Source organism: Lynx canadensis, chromosome A2 (assembly GCF_007474595.2).
Source record: "Lynx canadensis isolate LIC74 chromosome A2, mLynCan4.pri.v2, whole genome shotgun sequence".
NCBI classification, from domain to species: domain Eukaryota; kingdom Metazoa; phylum Chordata; class Mammalia; order Carnivora; family Felidae; genus Lynx; species Lynx canadensis.
This window is the reverse complement of record NC_044304.2, coordinates 43,424,415-43,438,561: the sequence shown is the minus strand read 5'-3', so window position 1 is coordinate 43,438,561 and position 14,147 is coordinate 43,424,415. Positions and strand designations below refer to the sequence as shown.

General features: G+C 36.0%; 1 protein-coding gene and 1 pseudogene across 4 annotated transcripts in view; one reads left to right on the top strand and one right to left on the bottom strand.

The window, feature by feature from the left end:
- LOC115508493 overlaps positions 1 to 14,147 on the top strand; it is a 607,545-nt pseudogene that overhangs the window by 343,301 nt on the left and 250,097 nt on the right.
- The window catches only part of CNTN6 (contactin 6), a 163,575-nt gene continuing 152,029 nt past the window's right edge, over positions 2,602 to 14,147 (bottom strand). For all 4 annotated transcript variants that reach the window (XM_032592341.1, XM_032592342.1, XM_032592344.1 and 1 more), the window contains 3 exons: positions 4,757 to 4,869; positions 3,829 to 3,997; positions 2,602 to 2,976 (listed from right to left, as the gene is read on the bottom strand). In XM_032592341.1, coding sequence (XP_032448232.1) covers positions 2,876 to 2,976; positions 3,829 to 3,997; positions 4,757 to 4,869 — 383 coding nt within the window. In that variant the 3' untranslated portion in view covers positions 2,602 to 2,875. The remainder of the gene's footprint in view (positions 2,977 to 3,828; positions 3,998 to 4,756; positions 4,870 to 14,147) is intronic.

The following is a 14,147-nucleotide window of genomic DNA, read 5'->3' as shown; positions in this document are numbered from 1 at the left end:
TCTCTCTCTCTCTCTCTCTCTCTCTCTCTCTCTCTCTGTCTTGGTTCTGTTTCTCAGGAGAACCCTGATTAATGCAAGTACTGAGTTCAACAGTGATGCGATTACCAAATTGTTGATTTCTGTTGAATTAAATATGTAGTTCTATAGCAAATAAAGTAATAAGTATGGCATTTGGGGAGTGTATACAAGTTGACATCTCAAGATGGAGTCTAGACTGATAACATACAGAGGCTTAAAAATAGTAGATTCACTTAGGAGAGAGAACGATTATTTTATCACATTTGAAATCCAAATAGAATCCATACCATCTCTCACCGTATTTTCTGTTAAATAAAGCAAGTCCTCTTATGGGCCACCTTCTGGTGTACAGTTAGAAATCGGACACTGACCTAGAGGATTTTAGTGTGAAGAATAGAAGAGAGGACATGGGGCTGATTTGAACTTCACATTACCTGGCAGCTCAGAGCTTTATAGGGTCGTAAATCTGCTGTGTCAAGTCTCCTAACCCTTATTCCCTTTTCCTCCTTGAGCTGTTTCCAGGTGCAACCACATTTCTTCTCCTTCCTGTAAGAATTATGAAAATAAGTTATCATGTTTATAACAGTTTCTACCAGCAATAAAGGGGTCCACTGGAAATATTTTGTAAATGTTGGGAGTATACACATCACACAGAATGTCTTCCTGAAGTGGATTAATGGAATCATCACTGGTTCCATTCTTTAGTGCCATTTAGTTTCCAGAGTAGGTGGACAACTCATTTTTCTTGCAACTTTTTTGGATTTTGACATAAGCACAGGCTGAATTTGTTAGCATAGTCTATTGGGCACTTAAGGAAGTATAGTAACGTGTTTCATTAGGGGTTTAATTCATAGCGGCAGATGACAGCAGCTCTATTTGTTGAAAACTTGCATTGTGGAATTCATTACACTCAACATTTGTGTACGTTATGTCCTTTAATCCTGATAATAGTGATGTGGGGATGTTAAAAGATGTGTCTAAGGCTTCACTTAGTGTAGAAATTTAAGTAAATTAAGAGCCAAAACAAATGCTATTTAGTATTAACACCAAATTATGTTCCAAAAATTTTAGTATGGGTTGATAAATAATAAATAGCAGATATTGAATAATGTATAGTTTTAAACCTCCAACAATTGTGAATTAAAGCACAACTGCAAACCTATAAGAGTTATTGATAAGAACTGCCTTAGCCTTCGGACTCATACACATACAGCTATGTATCCAATTCGCTTAATCAGTAGAAACAAAAATCTCATAGTATATTTAACTCTCAGTCTCTGCTTTGTGGAGGAAGACACAAATCTTGTCTCTCACTAAGTTGAGAAAACCATTGAGACCTTGTGCCGCTGGTATTTCTGATCAATACAGATGTATCTTGGACAGGCAGCTGTTAACATGAGTGTGCCAAACAACATTTGCTCTTGCTTATTTATTTTGCTCCCTCAAAGCACAGCCATATCTTAGGGCATGGAGGAGAATAAGGCTCATTAATTTGTACTGTATGCTTGACACACTATTCACGCAGGGAGAAATTCTGAACTATGAAAAGTCATTGTCCATCTGCTCCTGACTATACTGGGTATTTTAAATATCTCTAAAATACATTAGAAATGAAAAGAACAAAATCCAATTTTGAGGACTGTGTGATTTGAGGGTTGTGAGGATAATTCAAATATTTTCAACATAATTAAGAGGTTACACCATATGAAGAAGGCAGAACTAGGGTGGCCATTTCTCAACCCTAGCTCCCTAGGACATCAAGACTGATTGGCTAGGAGCTAGTACAAGCTGCCAGGAGGCCAAACTCCTTAAGGCTGTTTGTGAAGGAAATGGATGGCCACATAGAATGGCACTGTCCCACTCATTAACCTTACCTTCACCCAGACTGCTTTCTCCAGAATGTGGATCCAAGAAGTAGAGCCACTGACTGAAATAGGTTCACCTTACAGAAGAGCCAACCCACAAAAATCTTTATAAGACTTGGACAATGTAGGACTATTTTCATAGTTGCAGAGAAGATTGGCTTATATATGTGTGTATTTATTTATCATAGATTTTATTATATGAAAAAAAGGCCACATGCATTGCTAACAATTTGCAATAATTACCTGAGACTTGTTCATGCAACTTTTTTTCTTAGGAGATTTCAAAATTGATTTAAAAAATTAAATTTTGCTGTGAGAAACTGCCTATGATATACCAGACTTGTTAAATTGTTTTAGATGGTTGCTTCTTCCCCTTCTTTTCTTTTTCTTTACCATAAGGCACTTTCTCCTGCCACTATTATTACTGGGATTCTTAGGAAAGTGAGTTGAAAAGAACATCATGTATATACATATATTACTGGGTACAAATATTTCCTGGCCTCACCTCATTCAGATGTAAAAGCACATCACGCTTTGGAAAAGCTTACATTTTTAAAGAATCCCAACTGTAAACAAATAATTACATTTTATTCCAAGTAGGGTGAACATTTTTAATTGTTACATAAATTGCCTGAAGCATGTAAAAATATACATATTTTCTATGATAACTCAAATCTATTTCATATTTATCATCATCATCAAGGGGAGTTATTTATACTTTCCATATAAGTCACTTAAAAGCCATAGCAGTTACAACTCCACGGATCATTTGGCACTTTCAGAATATATGAAATCATGTGCGAACTTTAAAGTTCAAAAGTGTTTAAAACTGTTTTATTAATGTACCATAGATATTTACAAGATCTTAATAATATACATTTTTTTTCTTTCCAAACAAGTCGGTATTAATGATGTATTTTGTGATAGGGGCTGGAGAGCTTATTTACAGAATGATTTGTTTTCAAAAAACTCTCAAAGATTTATGGTTTTATTCATCGTACAAGTGGCTGAATTGCAAAACAGTAAAAAATGATGACAATTGACAGGAAACAGACGCTAGGTTCTAAGACTGGAACTCCTCTGGAACTCAAGTCTGCAAAATATAAAAATAAAATGAAACATCTTGAGAAAAAAATACAATTGCTTGTTAGATTAATTTTCAAGACCTAAAATGCATACTATCATTTGTCTTCAAATAACACGTTTTAGTATACTAGTTTTGTTTATATTATATACAAGGAAGTGTCTTTAGTCCTCTATCCTAGGCTATCTGTTTTAAATGTAAAAATGAAAAAGGAAAATGCTTAAATTGACCAAGTCTGACAGAAGGGTAGATTAGGATTTGCCAACATGTGGTGCCTGATGATTTCACTGAGGCCCAACTTTAAGCAAGTGATTCATCTGAAGCAAAAATAACAAATCTTATTATGTGCTAAATCCAACTGATTGGTGTGACCTGCTTAGAACACTGTATGGAGAGGATCTGAGATTTGGGACTCAGCTCCCTATGCAAGCCATGATTGATTAGTGACGTCTGCAATGGATATGGGAATAGGGGTATAAGTACATGCGTTTCATATTTTCTGTCCCTGCTCCAAGAAGCCTGTGAAAACCCACAGAAACACTTCCTGATTTTTGTACCAAGAGAATGAATTATGTACCAACGACACACAGTTGTGTGTTTTCTTTTCTTTTTTTTTTCTTTTTGAGATTCAAATGAGGAAACATGAAACTGTTTGTAATAAGTATGCATGTTGCAAATTTGAGGAATTATTTAAAGAAAGATTGACTCATCACCTCTTGTTCACAACTGAAAATGGAAACACAGACCTTTTATTTTTTCACACAACATTCAAACAAGAATTGGAAAGCTTCATAGAGCCTAGATTTCAGGCTGCAGCTGTCCAGATTCAAAATCTACAACAGCGATGGTGATTCAACTTACTTGACATTTTTGGTATCCTAATTTCTTCACTGCTGCTTCCATCCCCACCATCACTAACTGTTCTTATTTCAATCAAGTAGTCTTCTTCAAACGGAACCAGAAGCTCAGCCGATGTATTGTTTGTTTCCAAGATATGTGTTTTACTCTGTCTGTTTTGCCGATACAGAATCTAAATAAAATAGTGAATTGAAGTTAAAAGGACATGTTGCTTTTTTAAGGTCCAGACACTCTTATGGAACACTCTACAATGTATCATTATACATGCTGTCCTCCTTGAATGGAAATATCCAGTCTATGCCTTTTCCTTAAATTTAGGCATTAAAAAAAAAAAACAAAAACAAGAACAAAAACAAAGATTTTGTCTTTGGCCAATGCTTCTGAAATGACAATAGATTTATCTCAACTAAATAGCTTGAGGCTATTACCTTTGGAGCTTGCTGTGAAAAGTCACTGGTTAGTTTGGACCCATTTCAAATACTGGATATATGCATTTTCTAGGAGATGATGTCCATTACCAGTGATAGAAATAATTTGCTGTGGGTATTTGGCTATACTCTTGTTAGATTCCTTTTATATTGTTAAAGGCTTACATGCCACTGCAGCCTAAGTTCTAGAAATTCTATTTGAGTATATTCGTAGATTTCATTCTCATCTCACCTTACTACTCACACACACCATCATCTTCTGATGGCAAGGGGGAGTCGCTTGAAGAAAAACTTTATTCTTGTTGTACCATGATGCGTTACTGTCCGCAGTATATAAAAATTTTCAGTGAAGAATTTGAAAGAGGCAATGTTAAGCATTTTTCAAATAAGCTTTAAAGATTCCTGTATTTTCATATGTATAAATTTATTTCTTATTTGGCTGTGACATTCTTGGTTCCTTAGTAATTTAATTGATATTATTAAGGGAGAAACAAAATACTCACCTTGTAGCCCAACACTTCAGACTCATTTTCCATGGTTTTTACATGTTCCCAGTTCAGGCATAATTTAGAGTTTGTCAGCTTCCAGGCAATGTTAGCTGGTGGTTGGCTTGGTGCTTTAAAGAGATAATCAAAGATCCAAATGAATATTAATTAGCTCGTGGTTACTGTATGGCCCATCAACATGAAAAGGGAAAATAAGTCCTGGATGATTATCATAGCAGAAGCACAACTTTTTTCAGTGTCATTTGAAATATCATACTAATTCTAATCAGAATAAGCAAATTCATTTAAATTCTGGTCATTTGGGAATGTGTTTGTGACAAACTTATGAATTAATAATGGCTTGTTACATGTCCAGTATTAATGTATTAATCATTGCTTTTGAATTGGTTTACTTTACCAATATATAACTAGATGGAGGGCTCTGTTATCTAGTGTTCCATGTGGTCATCAATCAAAGAGCATGTCAAGCAAACTCAGGCTACAAACCCTTTATACATATCAACACAGAGGTTACTTCCTAGCAGTCTTTTCCATTTTAATCTTGCATTAGTTAGGACTCTGACTTTAAGTAACACAACAAACTCAAGATACTATAAGCAAAACAGTAAGAGATTATGAAGGATACAGGGGAATCTCTTAGAACCCATGGCAAAATGCAAAAGAGCTTTAAGAGGGACAAAGCAAAAATGTCAAAAAGCCAAGAAGTTCTTTCTGCTTCCCACCGTTGTGTCTGCTGCATGGTCATCTTACTGTAGATGCTACAGATCTCTTTGTCATTCTCAGCGTATGCAGCAGAAATCATGACTGTTCTCCATATCTGACATTTGAAATCTACCCTGTTCAGAAATAGTCCATGCTAGAAGCCCCAGGAGAAAAACGAGGATTGATTGCCTTTGGCCATGTCTATTGCACTCTAATCAATTGTGGCTAAATACTAAGAAAAATGCATGTCATTGAATATAGAGCTGTTCAGAAACCCAGAAAAGAGAAAATAATTACAAACTGGGGGATCATCCCAAAAGGTGTTTACTCTAAATCCAAAATGCAGCTTTTAGTTCCCAGAAATTAAGGTTGTCTAGGAGAAAGGTGGTAAGTAGTAAGAGAAGATGGTCTTCAAATCAGCCTTCTCAGGGCAATAATGGATCTAGTCCAACTGTAGAATTTTACATACAAGAAAACTAGAGTCCAGGTTGGTGGTCCAGTTATCCAAAAGCAAGCAGTTAAAGAGTGACTGAGTCACATCAGAATCCCATTCTCTTGATTTCTAAGCCAGTGTTCCTCCATGACAACATGCTGCTTTTCAAAGATTTGAGTCCACATGATTATTTTTGAGATTTAGGAAACTGGAGAGATTAAAAATAATTTAGCTGGAAAGCAGAGGCAAAGATAAAACTACCCAGCAAGATGTTTTTGGCATCTTATTTGAATTTGTGAGGCTGAATGAGCATAATATTTAACTCATTATAACACTGATGGAAATGATTTCTTTCAGAGCTTTGACTCAACTACTATTTAATCCCTTATAAATTACTGGATGAGTCTTGCTTGGGGTGTCTGAAATTTTATTACCATATATTACCATTGCTGTAAACCCACAGGGACATTACTCTTGTCCACCTAGTTACTGACACCTCAACTGAGACACGGCTGAGAAATGTTTCTCCCCTGCTTCCAGTAGGGCTCAGTTCCTACTTTACAATGGATTTGTCACACTGAATTATAATTATTCTTGATTGTGTGTTTCTTTAACTGTATTGAGGGCATGTACCTTGTTCAACTCTGTATTCTCAACCACTGGCACAGTGGTTGGCACATAGAAGACATACAGGCATATATGTTGAATAAATGACTACAATAAGATAGCTAAAGAAAAACCACTCAGAATCCTGAGTGATTGTCTCAGGCTATATTGATTATGTACTGGGATGTGGTCAGATCCATAGGTGACACAAAGTGGCCAATCCATTCATTATTCTTTCCTATAATCAAGGTCAATTGCCATGGACAAGCCTCAAGCAATTCATATGATTTATAAGATAGGCCAAATGGATTAAACTTTCCCTAGTACATTTCTTGACTATATATACCCAATCATAATTAAAGGCCTAAGAGTTTTGCACTTAGTAAGCACTCAATGCATGTTTGCCAATATGTTTTATTCCTGAAGGACTAGATAGCAACAATAATAGTTTTGTAACTATTCTCCCTCAACTATCCCAGGGTGCCTTTTCTAATATTTTTCTCAGTTATAAAAGAGATCATATAAAAATTCTCAGAAGATACCATAGTTTTAATATCTAGTATGCTCTTGTGGCACATTTCTTTTATTTCTGTTCTTTAAAATGAAGCACTAACATTAACAGCATCATATAATCAATACAGGGAGAATATAAATTTGCTCCTTTGATGTCATTGGCAGTGATGGACTCTGAAGTTTTCATCTATTTTTGTGTCTATTTTGCAGTTCATTCAGAGGAAAAGTACTGTTTTTAACACTACAAATCCACTGGTGAAGCTCCAGGCTGGGAAACAGAACTGACCCTTCTATCAACTATGTTTACAAGGAGTTTATGACTATGGTAATGACACCAAAACGGTTGCATTTGCTTATCTACCCAAGCATAAGTAAAGTGTTCAATGGACATAAAGTGACAAAAGTTCTACCAAGAATGAATTCTTGGTGTGAATGGCCAATGGCATAGATAAATTCTTTGCTATCTTGCTATCTTGGAGGTGGAAAGAGCTGGCCTTTAAAGTCAGAGAGATGTGAATCTGTATCCAGTCTCTTCCAAGAGGACTTGGTTTTTCCATCTTCAGAATGAGTCAAAAATCTCCTAGTTTTTAAGAGTTTTAGCTTATATGCCATAAAATATGAAATGTTCAGCACTTGGTTAGTGTTACATGCTAAAAAGCTCAGTAAATGCTAATTCTCTTTCCTAAGAGTAACAGCTCTCCACTCAGATCTTATGACATAATTAATTTTTTCAATTGTGTTCAAAGTGTTTTTTAATAATAATGTAATTCCAAAGTTTGCAAATGACCCACTTCTTAAATATAATTAGAGTAAATTTAACATTCTCCCTTAATAATATTTCTCTTATTTGGGTTCTGTGGATGGTTTTTTAAAGACAGATCACAACTTCTCTGGTCCTTTTCTGTGTCCGTAGTTTTGTACAGATTTGTTTTTGAGTGTTGAATAGTAAGGACAACATAAGAGGAGTGGTTTTTTTTTTTAAGAAAAAAAATTTTTTGTTGTTGTTGTCATTCCCTTCTCCCTGTTCTGTGGAAGTCCTCATACTGAGAAATTCGTATATTTTATATTAAATCATTTCCTATAGAAAAAAAAAAAGACAGATGGGGGTGCCTGGGTGGCTGAGTTAGTTCAGAGTTTGACTCTTGATTTAGGCTCAGGTCATGATCTCATGGCTCATGAGTTCGAGTCCCATGTCAGGCTCCGGGCTGGCAGAGTGAAGCCCGCTTGGTATCCTCTCTCTCCCTCTCATACTTTCTCTCTCTCAAAATAAATAAATACAGCTTAAAAATTTTAAGAAAATCTCTTATAAAAAAAAGACAGATAAAGTGGTAGAGTTTTAGCTCCTCATAGTCAATCATCTCTCTTATCTTTGTCCATGCAGATGACTCCAATGCCAATGCCTTTTGTCTAGTATTTAAATAAATTTTCTGCAAGTAGCTTTAGAAAGTTGCTTGATATGAACACTATTAAACAGTTCTGGTTTCATGTGCTTAATGTACATAGTTAAACTGGATTTCAAATATCTATGATGACATTGAGATTTCCATTACCTTGAAAATCTAAAACGTTGTCACATGGCTAATGTGAAACACATGCCATGGATATCTGTACCAAGTTGGTCAATGGTAAACTCAACAAAACAAGCACTTTTCTAATTTTTAAAAGCGTTCTATGCAGTTTTCAGAGACGAAATCATTTTCTATTAATCAAATGACGGAGTGACATTAAACTAGCTGTCTACAGCTCTAATGCTTTCCTTGTGATCAATTTTTCTGTAGATGGCATTTATATTCAACTGTAGTTCACACTGTGAACTCAATTCAAAAACAACTTCTTATGTTACACTTCTAAGTAACAGCATGGGGTTGACATTTGGGCAAGAGAGAAAGAACATAAGTGCAAGATGAAATAAAAGCTTAATGCTTCCTTTATGTCTAAATATGGATTGATTGCAAATTTACAGCAAGAAAAATCTAGTACAGAGTACTAGTCAGTCAACGACAGGGGCCAAATTGAACCAAAACTTGCAAACACTTTGTGTTGCTGGGTCTGAATATTTCTTTCTATATATGCAGTAGTTTTTTTTTTTTTTTCTTTTCTTCTTGGAATTGAGGTAAATTTTTTTCTTCCTTTGATTGTAATCTAAATTCCATTTAAGCGATATCTGTGTGGCTCACAATATATTTTCAATGCCCCTCAGTTTTCTTTTAGAAATAGATAATTTTTCACTAAGCTATGATTCTTGTTATATCACTGATATTTACTTAAAAAAAAACAAAAAGGCATCATCATTATCACCAGTAACAATAATAACAAAGACTTCAGAAGCTTTGCATAAGCTGTTCTTTCTGTTTGGAGATCCCTTTGTCCATACCTCTTTTTTTTTTATTTTTCATGCCATATCAAAATATATACCCTTCACTACAAAGCTCCTCCTTTTTATGTATATCTCAGCCTCTTATTTTCTTTGTAGTATTTTTCACAATTTATGATTCTTTAATTTTTTTTTTTTTTTTTTTGCTTTGTTTTCTTTCAGGTTGCCTCTCCATTAAAAGAGAAATTGCCTGAAGGCAGAGATTTTGGCTGTTTTAATCTCCGTCAGCCACCTCACCCTATGCATAGCTCATGTGAAGCACTATTTTTCTTGAGTGATTGACTGATTCATCATGCTTCCAAAAAAAGGCTCTGTCTTCTCTTTAGCTTGCCCAATCAGAATAGGCAGAGATTTTGGTAAATGTGAGCTTTGCTTTCTGAGAATTTACAATGGATGATCAAGTATCAGACTTAAAATCTAGACAGTGACAGTATGAATGTGTGATGGATGCAGAATTTTTGCTGTCACCACTCTTCTGAGGTAATCTTGATGTCATCTCAAGGACATGGAAAATCAAAGTTAGATCCAGGGATAGCATTTGGAATCAGAGCAATCTTCAATGTTTCATTAAAGGCATTCCTCATCTTCGCTTTGGTTGTCCTTTCATGACCCTTGAAGACAATTTCTGCAACAATTTATAAAGAGAAAGAAAGTAGAAAGTGCTTTCCTGTTTTAAGAAATGCAAAGAAAATGAAATCACCACTGCAGAAGAAGTACAATAATGTGTTACGATGCACTGAGCTTGTGCTGTATGGCGGCCTCTGGGGCACCTTGGTGTACATAATATCCTTTAGTTCTCAGAGAAAACTCTGGAGGAAGCCTCATCTGTTTTTCCGATGAGAAAATGGGTTCTGAGTCATCAGGGAATTAGACCTTTCACACAGGTAGTGCATGGCAGAGCTGGGACTCACAGACAACCTTCTTTCACTCAGGAGTCCCTTTCTCTTTCCAACACTATCTCACAATGAGCCAAAGTGGTGGAACACCCAGAAAAATTGCAAATACATTAAAGGGGAAAATAGGGGAAACTTACAATTTGGTAGGAAAGATATTTCACCGTTGACAGGCACGGCAGGGGCACACCACATGGAGAGAATACATGAAGTGAGGTAAGTGAATGTTAAGCTGTGGAAGATCAATAATTCTCATACTACCATGGCTAGCTAGCAAGATAAGTATAGAGAAGGACTTTGGGATAGATGGTGAAAGATCCTCTTGGCCTTTGTTCTGTGGAATAGAGGAGACAATGAAATTCTGGAAGAAGAATAGGACACGATTCCATTTTAGGAACAGAAATCCAAAGACCATTTGAGGTTTACACTGAAGATTTGAGAGTTTGGAAAGAGAGAGACTATGTAGATGGTTAAAGATGAAGATTACAAATTAGCACAGTATTCATGGGATGAAGAGATTCGGAGAATCCATCCATGTTCATTGTGTCTCTCAGTCTAATAGATGCCAAAACAACCTGACTAGGCATTTCTTTTCATATCTAAGGATTAAAATACGAAATTCTTTGATTTGTTATAATAATTAAGTGAGATAATGTATGTGGAAAATTAACACAGGGCTTAGGATATAGACATGCTCAGTATTTTATAGCTGTGGTCAACATAATAAGGCCCTTTCCCTGAAACATTTCCATATCCTCATCCCTGGAATTTGTGGGCTTAATATTTTGTTTAAATTTTTTTGTGTTTATTTCTTTTTGAGAAAGAGATAGAACATGAGTGGGAGAGGGGCAGAGAGAGAGGGAGACACAGAATCCCAAGCAGGCTACAGGCTCCAAGCTGTCAGCACAGAGCCTGACGTGGGGCTCGAACTCCCAAACCACGAGATTGTGACCTGAGCCAAAGTTGGAGGCTTAACTGACTGAGCCACCCAGGTGCCCTCTAATTTTTTTTTTTTTTTTTTAATGGAAAAGAGGACTGTGCCGGGTATGATTAAATTAAGGATCTTTAGATGGGAAGCAATCCTGGATTCTCCAGGTGGGTGAAGTACAATCCTTAAGAGGGAAGGACAGAGGTAGGAGGGCAGAGTCAGAGGAAATACAATGACAGAAGCAGACGGTGAGAGTCACAGGGAGATTTAAAGATAAGGAGCTGCTGGCCTTCAACATAGAGGAAAGGGTCACGGCTAAGGAGTGCAGGTGGTCTCTAGAAGCCAGGAAACACAAAGAAACACATGTTCTTCTAGAGACTCCAAAAGGAGCAGAGCTGACACCAACACCTTGATTTCCAACTGCTGAAAATCATTTCTGGCTTCTGACCTCTAGAAAGGTATGAAAATAAATTTGTATTTCTTTGTACCACTAAGTTGTGGAAATATGAACAGTAACAATAGGAATAGGAAAAAAATTCTATTCTATTTTCATAATGACAATGATATAGAATGTTACAGAAGATAATTAGAGGTTTACTTGGTATTCAAATATAACTCAAATGTAATCAGTTAGAGACCTGTAGAACTTCTTATTCTCAAGTCCTTTTGGCTGGGACACTGAAAGATACAGACTGGTGAAAGCCAACATTAAGAAATATTTGAACAAAATTGCCCTAAAGAAATTAGGAGTTATAAGGGTTTTCATTTGTTTGATTTAATCAGGAAAGAATATGAATGCTTAAAAATAATAAACTGCATTTTAAATTTCCTGAATCTCCTCTCAATTTTCTCTCAGCAGATACATCCTAACATTACATCTTGGTGAAATCGTTCCTTGTTAATCAAACTGTTTTCAAAGGATATGTCCCATACTCTTTGACAACGATGAGCACGTGTGAACACTCAGACAAGCCACCTATGATCATCTTGGCATTTAATCCAAATTTCAGTTAAGGCCACTTGAAGTATCAAGTACTTGAAGGAGGGCAACTGAACAAACATGGGGTCACCATGTCAAAGACGAGTTTTATGCTTAAACACATAGAGTAAGTTGGCACAAACTAATGCATGGTTGATTTAAGTTGTACAGATGATCAAACTAGCAAATTCAGGTTGCAGAAAAGGAAGTTATTTTGAAAGCTTCTTAAAGTAGTTTATTATTCGGGTTCCAGTCCACCCTAAACTGGTCAATATGAGTACAGATAATATGAGCTGACTTAAGCGTTGCCTCAATTACTGCACTATCGTGTCTGTCCATCAATCACAATACAAATCTGTGAGGTTTTTTAAATACTATCTTTACACATTTCAAATCACCCTTGATAGTGCCTGAGATAGGAACTGAATTACACAAACGGGTTTCTGTGAGTTTGGCATCTCTGAATACCTGGACAATCTTAAAACCACTGGAAATTTCCATCCAGATTTGAAGATTAGCTGAAAAAGGTTAGACTCCAGAAGGACTCCAGAAGCAAATCATTCATACCCATATATGGCAATGGCTTCATTGATTTGGTCAGCATGGGATAAAATGGGAAGAGAAAGAGAATTACATTTCTAGTTAATCAGTTCTTGAGGACTGCTCATGACCCAGTCTCTTTCAAACTGGGTAGATTGGAAGAGAGCTGGTTTAAGAATTATTGGCCCCACTCTCCCCTTGAAATGGACTGATCCTCAGAGGCTGTTTGCTACCTGTCTGTTTCTCCCTAGCAGTTTCACAGCACCTTGTATTTTTCAAGGTGCTCCTATAATCAGCACTTCATTTATGCCTCACCAATGATTTGGGAAAGGAGTGAAGGTAGAGAGAATTTCCACTTAGCAGATAAGAAAATTAAAGCAACAAAATGGAATGCCTTGTCCTGTTTCAGGTCATGAATCAGTGATGCATCCAGAATTAGAACCCAGGTCTTTGGCTACTTGACTGGTGATGTGGACATAAATGCATCATGTATTCTATAGTCAAAGGTTTAAGAACTGAGATGATGTCTAAGTTCTTTTTGGATAGGACAAATATATGTTTACGGGAAAAAAACTTTATGTCACTTGATTTTCAAACTGACTTCAACCACCTGTTCTTTTTCAATACACAGAAAAGAATACTGCATTTAACAGAAAGCTATCCTTTTCCTATGTATCCATATCTTAGTCTTCGTCCAAATTCAACAACTATATTTGAACTATATAAGGTTTGAACTGTTTCTCAAAATTCAGCAACTATATTTGAATCCTCTTTTTTATTGGGATTCAGAGACCAAAGAATGTGTTTTTAAAAGCCCGTGAACACAAATAATTTATGTTCACGTGCAACAGGTAAGGAATATACAAGAATTATACAGTCATAAAAAGGACATATGGCAGCTGCTCCTAAATCATATTTGATCACTGTGCCTCATAATATAGAATACTTGTGTAATACCAGGCTCACTCATAGAACATAATGCAACAACGATCAACTACTCATCCTTTATTCAGTAGGCCTTGCCTATGTGGAAGACAGCTGGCTGACTATTAAGGGAGTTAAAAAGAAGCAGAAGAGTTCATTCTTAAATCTGAGGGACTTCTAAGTATACTGCAGTGATAAGTTATTCTAGAAAGAAAGAGCTAGACATCTGGCAGTGCTAGGGCCACATCAGAGTACAGTCTAATTCTCAAATGATAAACAAGACAAAATAGAAACAAATGAAAAACAATTTACCAAGCACGTACTAATGTATGTACTAGATATATTCTTTATGTCTTTCACTCTTGAAGAAAGCCTTGTGAGGAAACAGGTACTATTATTCTCACATTTTCCAGGTGAGGATATTGGGACTCTGCAAGATTAAATAACCACTCAATAATCCAAGAATGAGAGGTCAGTTTTTTTTTTGTTTTGTTTT